General features: G+C 35.6%; 2 protein-coding genes across 2 annotated transcripts in view; both read left to right on the top strand.

Annotated features, from left to right (window-relative positions):
* Positions 1-724: 724 nt before the first annotated feature.
* LOC122838407 (cytochrome P450 2J4-like) lies at positions 725-7,046 on the top strand. The gene is made up of 9 exons (XM_044129038.1): positions 725-994; positions 2,338-2,500; positions 2,645-2,794; positions 3,316-3,476; positions 3,576-3,752; positions 3,842-3,980; positions 4,129-4,316; positions 5,401-5,542; positions 6,572-7,046. The coding sequence occupies exons 1-9, from the start codon at positions 794-796 to the stop codon at positions 6,745-6,747; spliced, it is 1,497 nt and encodes a 498-aa protein (XP_043984973.1). The 5' UTR covers positions 725-793; the 3' UTR covers positions 6,748-7,046.
* A 1,036-nt stretch (positions 7,047-8,082) lies between these two features.
* Positions 8,083-10,309, top strand: part of LOC122838410 (cytochrome P450 2J4-like) — an 8,226-nt gene continuing 5,999 nt past the window's right edge. Inside the window, exons 1-5 of the mRNA XM_044129041.1 lie at positions 8,083-8,365; positions 9,235-9,397; positions 9,534-9,683; positions 9,877-10,037; positions 10,238-10,309. The exon at positions 10,238-10,309 is cut by the window's right edge and continues 105 nt beyond it. Of these exons, the coding sequence (XP_043984976.1) occupies positions 8,165-8,365; positions 9,235-9,397; positions 9,534-9,683; positions 9,877-10,037; positions 10,238-10,309 (747 nt within the window). The 5' untranslated portion in view covers positions 8,083-8,164. The remainder of the gene's footprint in view (positions 8,366-9,234; positions 9,398-9,533; positions 9,684-9,876; positions 10,038-10,237) is intronic.

Here is a 10,309-nt window from a genome sequence, read left to right as displayed (position 1 = left end):
CCAACCAGGATTATATGATTACGACCATAAACTTCGGGGTACTTTTAACTTTTGTCATGGTTTTCATGGAGGTGTTTTGTTTATTTAAGTTCTTTCTTTTGGCTGTTGATTCTTGAATTTTTTTCAGTCACGGTTTCCACAATCAGTTCATTGCTTTGTTTTGGGTTTCTTAGTTATTTCTTGTGTTCTGTGCTTTGTTCATTTTGTGTCCTGCTGAGGTTCTTCCCCGTACTCTTTTCTCCTGGTTTTCATCAAATTCTGTTCATGTTTCATTTTCTCAGCTTTTGTGAATCTCTTCTATAATAAACAAATAAAATAATTTCGATACGGCCCAAAATGAAAGTGAGTTTGGCATTTCTAAATGAAGTTTATCTACATCATAAATACCCACAGCAGTTAGACAAACCATGTTACTTTCACTGGATGTAATTTCCCTGCAACATTGTTCATACAATTTGATTCTTTCTTCTTCAAGATTTTCCTGTTAGTTCCGTCTAGCTTCCCATCATGCTGTGGGAATATTGCAAAACGTATCCCCACAGCATGATGCTGCAACTACTGGCAATAAATTATTATATTTTATAAGATGACACCAAGAGTGAGATTTTAGGCTCCCGTGATTTTTACGTCTAATGATTCCTTTTTCTTTCTATTTTCTGCGCTTATTGCTTTTACTTTGAAGGCCGACAGCGTACCAATGTGATTCTGTGACGTCACGCAGAGTGTTTTCTTCCTGATTTTCTGCGTATTAAAACTTAAGCCATTTTAATCAGACGCCGTTTAAGGAGAGGTCATGAAGTCCATCTTGCGTGTTCTGGGCTTGGACTGGATAGACAGCAGCAGCGTTCTCATATTTGTGTTTGTTTTTCTGCTGCTGAGCGATTTTTGGAAGAACAGAGTGCCGAAAAACTTTCCACCCGGACCCTGGTCCCTTCCTTTCGTTGGACATCTTCTTCTCATCGACCTCCCTCGGATGCACCTGCAGTTTTCTGAGGTATTCAATGAAATGCAATAAAAAAAATTTATAATAATTAAGTATTGTGGTATCATAAAGTAAAGAGTTTAATACTCTGCAGTTTCATCTCCCACAGAGAAAACAAATCATCTCAACGAGATAAAACTAAAAATGTTTCAATCTCTTAAAATCACTAAAGTCCCTGATGATCCGGATTTGAAAGCAATTAGTGTAAAGGTTTAGTCAAGTGAAGCGCAGGATTTCCTTGATAATTTGGACCTTGGTCTGATTGTCAAATAGTTTTATAATGTATATAGTGTGAATACAAGCAGTTAGACTCAGAAAAATAAAGTTTAATCAGAGGTGGGCAAAGTATCCAAAAACTGTGCTCAAGTAAGAGTAGCCCTTCAACATATCTTTACTCAGGCTCCACCCCAGGAGTCCGTAGTTTGTTGAGCCATGTTTCACTGCAATTAAAGCTGCATTGTGTAACTTTTACAATGATGTTTTTTTTACACATTTGCTAACCCTGTCGCCATGTTGTGACAATGTAAGATGAGACAGATAATCTCTGAAAAGACTTGGCTCCTCTGTCTCTTCCCAGTGGTATTCTTGCTGTCTGATGAAATGCACCAGAGCAAAAACAACCAATCAGGCCACCAATATCTGTCGTCATTGGTGGCCATGTTGACGGAGGGATGCTTACACAAGGGTGATTGACAGTGCTGAGACCCTCTTCCTTCTTGTGATGTGTTGTTTCCATCAGAAACAACACATCACAAGACAGCAGGTCCATAAAGAGGAGGCAGAGGAGCCCTGTTATTTTTCCTCGTACATGTACCGTCTCGACACAATATAAATGTGAAAAATAGATATTTCTACAAAACTTACATAATGGAGCTTTAATGCAGCTAATGCCATTTCCTACATAGCTAACGCCCAACCTTTTGACCTCTGTAATTGAACATCTTTAGGTATTTCCAGTGTAGGTCTGGGCTTTGACTTGGCCATTTCAAAGCCAAGTTCACACTGTCCATTCATCAGCTATCGCAGCCAAAACATATAACGGTAAAATAATTGGTGCAAGATCTCTAGATTTGAGGTTGAACATTTGTTCTGTGTTTCTCAGTTTGACAAATGCACATACAGAAATGCTGGTTCATTCCTTAAAACTCCAATAAAATAAATTCAAGCCTGGGGTTGTACTGTAACAAAGTAGGAAGACGATCAAAGCTTCTTTATAGATTTAGAACGGCATTAAACCTCTGAACTGAAGCTTTTAGAGTGCAGGGACTCTGCTCGCACAAAAGGAAAGTGTCCTCAGTGTTTTGAGAATTCATCCTCCTTTGTGTTGAGTCATTGGGGCCATTCTTTGTGCTCAGTTGGCAGAAAAATATGGGAACGTTTTCAGTGTTCGCCTCTTTGGTGCAAGGACTGTCATCGTTATTGGCTACAAGCAAATAAGGGAGGCTCTGATCCTTCAAGGAGAAGACTTCGTAGATCGTCCCGCCATCCCACTGTTTGAAGAGTTAATTAAGAATAAAGGTACAAATTTTGTGTCCAAAGCTGCAGTTTGGAGTTTTGCTATTGATAACACCTGTTTCACACAAAAAACAAATCATATAGATGTTGCTTAGTGCAGTAACTCCCAAATACCTTTACTGTAACATTGTTGTTTGCTTTCAATAGGTCTTGTTGGTTCCAGTGGTTATTCATGGAAAACACACAGGAGATTTGCTCTTCAAACACTCAGAAACTTTGGCCTGGGCAAGAAAACGCTGGAACAATCAATCCAGCAGGAGTGCCAGTACCTCGCAGAGGGCTACGCCGCTCATAAAGGCAAATATATATATTCATCACTTGGACTTATTTTTTATTAATTTTACACATATTATGAACACCAACCCTGAAAGCTGTGAAGCAATAAGAGACAAGTGGAGTAGAAACTTTAAGGACTTTTAAATAAAAAATAAAAAATCTAAACCAAGCTTTATATGTAGATGCATATTAATTAGAATTTATAGTTGATTTATATCAGTGACTTTATTTCAAAAGTGACATATTTTAAAAAAAACAAACAAACAAAACATCCAGTTTCTTAGAAAATGTAAAAATGACATAGGACCAATAAAAGTATTTTACTTCTTAAGTATTAGGTTACTGAAAAGTATCTAAATTTTCATATAAATGGAAATTTGGGCCAATGTCGATATCTGATATTAATATTGTATTACAGTATTGCCCCAAATTACGTAACAAAGAGAAATGAAACACACAGAATAAGAAAAAAGGGAAAAAGAAAACTCACAAAGGATGTTTTAAAACTGGAAATCTTACTGAAACTTTTCTCTATCTTGCAGGTCAGCCTTTTAATTCCCAGACTTTGGTAAACAAGGCTGTGTCCAATGTTATCTGCTGTTTGGTCTTTGGGAACAGATTTGAGTACACAGACCAGCAGCAGCAGGCAATACTGCAGAAATTCAACGAAGTTGTGCGCTTACAGGGAGCCGTAGTGGTGCAGGTGATCCATGACACATTGTTTTGTTTGGTAGAGTACATTTGTGTTGTTTTTATGAAGGTATACCTTGAAATAAAAAAAGCTTGTGTCCGTGGTCTTTAGCTTTACAACGTAATTCCCTGGCTGATGAAGCGGCTGCCAGGGACTCATCAGACGCTATTCTCCATAACAAGGGAGATAGTTGAACTCATAGAAATCAAGATCAAGGAACACAGAGAGAACCTCGACCCGTCGTCTCCAAGAGACTATATCGACTCCTTCCTCATAGAGATGGGAGAGGTGAGGACTCTGCTGTGTCTCATCAGCACATGATTCATTTAACCACTTTTGTTTATTTCATTTATTTATTTTATTTTTTTTACTTACAGAAAGAAGACAAAGACTCTGGTTTTGATTTGGAGAATCTGTGTTTTTGCATTATGGACCTGTTCGGTGCTGGAACTGAAACCACCACCACCACTTTGCACTGGGGGCTGCTGTACATGATCTACTATCCTGACATACAAGGTGTGTGAGGAAGCAAGTATTCCCATGATCTTACATATTCACCACTCACTAACAGATCAGTCTGGTGTTGGGTATAAACTGTATAAAATTGACATTTCAGAGTATCAGTGTAACAATAGATTCAAAGGTTGTTCTTCTCTGTATGCAGAGCGGGTCCAGGCTGAAATAGACGCTGTGATTGGTCCGTCCAGGCAGCCGTCCATGACTGACAGAGACAACATGCCTTACACCAACGCTGTCATCCACGAGATACAGAGGATGGGGAACATCATCCCGTTAAATGTGCCCCGAATAGCAAGCAAAGACACCACCTTGGATAAATACACCATCCCAAAGGTACAAAATATGCAAACATTAATTATGAGTTTATAAATGCATCTTACCGTCCAGGAACAATTATCTGTCATATATCGTTACAGATTGCTCTGTACTGACTTCTTCAAACACAATGACTGTAGTCTCCTGTTGTATCAGGGGTCGTCTTACTGAATATTTTCCATCTTTGATGGTTTTGTTTTTTTACGGTGATGTAAAAATCTGAAGATCACCTGTTTATCTTTACAAACTGCAATTTACACATTTGACCACTCGGGGCAGACACAGGAATTTTAAACTTTTTGCACACTGTTGGAGCCTATAAAGAATTAGATTAATAAATTTTTTGTCAAATTATTAATGTTAAGGTTTTGCGAATGGTAGCTCTGTTGTTATTTATTTATTTATTTGTTTTGATTAGACCCTCCTCCTCCCTGTCGGTCAGCCTCCTGCTGTGATTAACTAGCAGAAGCAGCTGCTGTGGTGGATCTCATAGTTTTGGTGAAGGAGTGAGGAGTGAAACAGTTTTTCACATTTATATTTAAACATTAACATTTAGTTATGATGATTTTTATTTATTTATTTTTTATTTTTTTACCGCCATTAGTCAAAATGACAGACAACAAAATAGTGTAGCACACATAAATGCTGCTCTCACTTCAATGGCAAACATGACCTGAAGTATTCGTACTTTGAATACTTCAGAGTTTATTCAGGGTTTAATGATAACAAAAACAAGAATGCCACCTAAAACAGAGTGAAAGTTGCAGATGTGAAGCATTCATTAGGATCCTCAAATTACATTTAGCAAGTAGTGTGCTTTGTTCTATACACCATCTATTTGGGAAAAATGGTAACATAGCTTTGCAATACATAAATTGCAAAAAAGTTTGATTAAAATGCATTGCATAATCTAAAAAAAAGCATAAACTGTTGGAAAAAAAACTACTGAACGTGTGAAATAAATAAATTCTGCAATTCAGAGCGGCTCACAATGTCTTCTCAGCGACATAAACAAACGTATTGGCAGGCATATAAAACTGTTTTTGGTAACATTTAGGTATGACTAAAACGTAGGAGTGTATTTGCTGTGTTTTTTCCTCAGGGCACCTTGATATTAGCTCCACTTCACTCTGTCCTCCATGATGAGTCCATGTGGGAGACGCCGCACTCTTTCAACCCTCAACACTTCCTGGACCAGGACGGGAAATTTAGGAAGAGAGACGCCTTCATGCCTTTTTCTGCAGGTTAGTCTTTTGTTTAATATTTTTAAAAAGTTTTTTATTCTGCTCGATACAGTTTAACAGAGTTGGCACATCTTCACTTGTAGTCAGCCAGAGCCTTATGGTGACTGCTTGTTCTTATTTTGAAGAGACGTAACATAGTGAAAGTGGTTATTGATGAAATGTTAAATTTTGCTCTTGTAACTTAAAAAAAAAAAAGAAAACAGAATTAGAGGTTTATTACATATAATTTTATTTGTAGAAATATAATCGATTTTGATGTTTATTCATGTTATATCGATAATATTCCTCAGAGAAAGTGAAATGTGCCTGCAAAAGAGTTTTTAAGTTTATTGAACTGAACTTTTAAGAAGTTTTTTTTTTTTTCACCCCAATTTCTACAAAGTACATAAAGGAACAAAAAAATAAAATTAATTTAGGTTTAAAGTTAAAACTGAACACACAAACTATCAAGGAACCCAAATATTGGTTGGTTAAAGTAGCTTATTTATTAGGTAGAAAATAACCTACCCTATGACAATAAAAAGTTGAAATGCTGAGAAAAACATGTAAAAATGACTAAAAGTAAAATAATTTTTTTCAAATAAAATTATTATTTATGAGATTGTACAAAGACAGTATTGATGCATAGGCCTGCAGAAGCTATATCTCATGTAAATGAACAGGTTTAGAAACAGTTTTAGTATTTTACATTTTTTCATAAGACATTATTTACATCGCATCTCAATATTTTTACATCCATAAAAAATTATTTTTGAAATCTTTTTTTTTTTCTGAAAATATGCAATTTTTCACATTTAACATTTTTTCATAAGACATTATTTACATCGCATCTCAATATTTTTACATCCATAAAAAATTATTTTTGAAATCTTTTTTTTTTCTGAAAATATGCAATTTTTCATTCATTTTTGTTTCTTGGGATCACAACTTTACCTTTTTGTTAAATTTAACTTTAAATAGAAAAGTAGGAAACTAATATCACTTTGTGTTGCATAACTAGTAACGATGTGTCAAACTGTGCATCCTCAGGTAAGCGTGTGTGTCTCGGGGAGCAGCTGGCCAGGATGGAGCTGTTCCTCTTCTTCACCTCCCTCCTCCAGAGGTTTAAGTTCTCACCTCCTGCAGGAGAGCAGCCCAGCCTGGAGAGCAGGATGGCGGGAACTCGTAGTCCCAAACCTTACCGCCTCTGTGCCGTGCCACGTTAAACCATGGAAATAGATGACAGTGACTTAAAATATTCCTATCTTGGCATAAATCAAAAATGATGTCGAATGAAATATTTTCTGGTAGTGTAGACGCACAATCAAGACATTTAAATCCACTGACATTTGAGTGACTTCAGTTTTTTTTTTTTATCATGTGTTTTTAAAGACTTTCAGAAAAGACTTTAACATTGTTGGGTTTATATTAGCTACAACTTACTAAATAACCTGAAACAAGCAATATATCTGCTGTTGTTGTGTGACTGTTGTGTTGTACAAAAATAAATAATCTTGAAATCTTGCGTAAGTCTCAACAATTGAAGTAAATGTTGCACCTTCTGATGAGAACGTTTTGCACCTGTTTTTCATAATTGCAACATTTGTATGAATACTTATGACACTTATTATCATTATTCTGTTAGGTTGTTAACAAAAGGCAATATTTGTTTAAAATACTGATTGCCGAGCTCGTCTTCTGGCTGAACTTACAAGAATATGTGATATAGTATATTAGTCAGGTAAAACTACTCTTAAAATGTTAATTTGGAAAAATAAAACATTTGTTTTTAATACATATTTCTGTATTATTAATATAAGTATTAATATTTACCATTTTCATGTTTAAAGTTACTCTTGCGTGGAGGCAGAGGGAAGATTGTCAAAAACAATTTTTGTTGGTATTGATGGTTTATTGCTTCATTGGACTCGATGTACGAGCTCGTACTGCCCTCTACTGGTAAACTTTTGTAAGTTCACATAAAGTTAATCCAAAAATCGTAACAAACCAGAAAAGAACGAAGCTCTTGCAATTAAAAGACAAATATAAATCTATTGCAGACATCAGTTAACAACTAATTTAATCTAATTAGTTTATTATTTTTGCTTTTGAAGAAAATTGTAATTTATTATTTCTTAGAAATTGAACATTATGCATTTCTTTAACAACACTGATGCTGTACAAATTGGACAGAAGGAGGTTGAGATTAAAACCTCTATTGCATCAAACAATATTAGGAAGTGGTGAAAGATGTTTCCAAATGAGTTTAACAGCTACAATAATCACTCCATAAATTGGTATTACAAATGGTTTTTGTGTGACTTGTATATAAATATTCTGAGTGATGTGATCATTTTAGCCTGAAAAGTTTCATTGCTTCGCTGTTAAGTTGGGTTTCACTGTAGTTTAAAATACAGTTTGAAAAAGAAAGTTTTACTTCATGGGCTTCATAAATAGTTTGTGATCAGGTAGCGCAGTTCTTGGTTCAACACAACTTAAACCGAGCTGAGTGGTTTTATTTTGATACTCAGTTATGTTTACTAGTGAAACATTAACTCAGTACAGTACACCTTATCTGCTTCCTGCTGTGTTTGCTAATAAAACATCTGGTTCCTTTGCTCCACTTCAGTGTTCATAGAAGACATGGAGACGATCCTGAGTGTCCTGGGCTTGGAGTGGATAGACTTCAGAAGTTTTCTGATATTTTTCTGTGTTTTTCTGCTGCTGACAGATGTTTTGAAGAACAGAGTGCCTAGTAACTTTCCACCAGGGCCGTGGTCTTTTCCTTTTATTGGAGACCTTCCTCGCATCAAGGCGTCCAAAATTCACCTGCAGTTTAAAGAGGTAGGAGAAAAACAGAGAATAAGGAAATACAGTCAGTGTTGTTGTTTAATAAGCGTGTCTTGCTCAGCAGAATCCCATGAATCCTGTCTTTAAATACTCTTATTTTCCAAACACAAATAATTGACTCAAACAATAAATGAATGAAATACATATCTTTAAAAAAAGTAAAATACATAACTGATTAAGTTCAGATAAAATGTTTTGTTTAACAGAAGATCATTAACTCAGGCACCTATACATCCTTCCAGCGTAAAGGTGGCTGAAATGGACTCTAACCTTTTTAATTTTCTCTTGCAGAGCAAAGTGTTTAACTTTATACATACATATATAATTTTTACTGTTATTCATTATATTTTTCCTTAGCTCCTTTCTCACCTTAAAGATATACTTTGTTCATGATCAAATTTTTTATTTTATTTTTTTTTAAGTGAAGATGTAAGGGTAGATATTTGCACATAACAAAAAAATAAGAGTATGAAAAATTAATTCACATATCTCTACATATGCGTGTATAATTACATAAGAACAGACAGAAAAGAGGAAAAAAGCCCCAAATATGGGTTTAAATGACAGGTATCCAGAAAAATTATACTGTACAAGAAGAAAGTCATTCAGAAAAAAAACTTAATGAGTTGGTTTCTTTAAGACAACAAATGTACTGAAAATATTTATATGATTATTACTTGAAATGTTAGAAAACATATTTTCACAAACTTCCCTTTTCATATTTGAGCACATTAAAGACACATAAAGACAAAGACGTTGGGATGCTTAATATCTTTTTAAGTTGTCCTTTGGATGTTTTTCTTCAGAGGTTTCTACAAAGTTTATTTCTTGTGTTTTGAATGAAATATCTGCTCTGTGTTCAGTTTGCAGGGAAATACGGGAAAGTTTTCAGTCTTCGTTTGTTTGGTGGAAGAATTGTCGTCATTAATGGCTACAAGCTGCTCAGAGAAACTCTTATTGAACAAGGAGAAAACTTCATCGATCGTCCCAACATCCCGTTGTTTGTAGATGTAGCTCAGAACAAAGGTGACATTTATTTGTGTCAAAAGCTGCAATTTCCATTCAAGCCCAAAACATCCATCTCATTTCACACACAGAATATTAGCCTGTCAGTTCTGGGGTCACCAGAAACTTTTTCTTTTTTGTTTTTGGTTTCAAAAAGGTCTTGTAATAACCAACGGTAATCCATGGAAGCAGCAGAGGAGATTTGCTCTTCACACACTCAGAAACTTTGGTCTGGGAAAGAAAACCCTGGAGCGATCCATCCAGCAGGAGTGTCGGTATCTCACTGAGGCTTTTGCTGATCTACAAGGTAAAAAATAACAAAAGGAAAATCTTATTTTGTGTACAGAGCAACCATGTCTGAAATATTCTCCATATCGTGTTTATTACACCGACCCTACTGGTAGTACAGCCATCAGAAAATACATTCACCAACTACAAATATGGTACGTATGTTAAAAACTGTTAAAGTAAAGCGACTTATTTTCTTATTTTTATTTCAGGTCAGCCATTTAATGCCCAAAAACTGATCAACAACGCCGTCGCCAACATCATCTGCTGCTTGGTCTTTGGGAGTCGATTTGAGTACAACGACAAGCAGTTCGAGATCATCCTTCAACACTTTGACGATTCATTCTACTTACAAGGAACTGTGTGGGCACAGGTGAGAACAGCAGAAAACTCCCAAAAGAAATTTTATGGTAAAACAATAATAAAATATTTACATGAAGAACAGCTTGAAAGCTGTTCTTCAATACTATGTATTGAATGGATGTCATTCAATACTTGGATATGCAATTGAAGATCGTAGTTTCCGAACCACTTTGATGAAGCAATCAATTTTTCTCTGTTTTGTCTCTGTAGCTTTACAACACATTGCCCTGGCTGATGAAATGGCTGCCTGGACCTCATCAGAGGATTTTCACCATATCACAT

This window comes from Gambusia affinis, linkage group LG10 (assembly GCF_019740435.1).
Source record: "Gambusia affinis linkage group LG10, SWU_Gaff_1.0, whole genome shotgun sequence".
NCBI lineage: Eukaryota > Metazoa > Chordata > Actinopteri > Cyprinodontiformes > Poeciliidae > Gambusia > Gambusia affinis.
The sequence above is the reverse complement of the archived record's forward strand: the minus strand, read 5'-3'. Positions and strand labels throughout refer to the sequence as shown.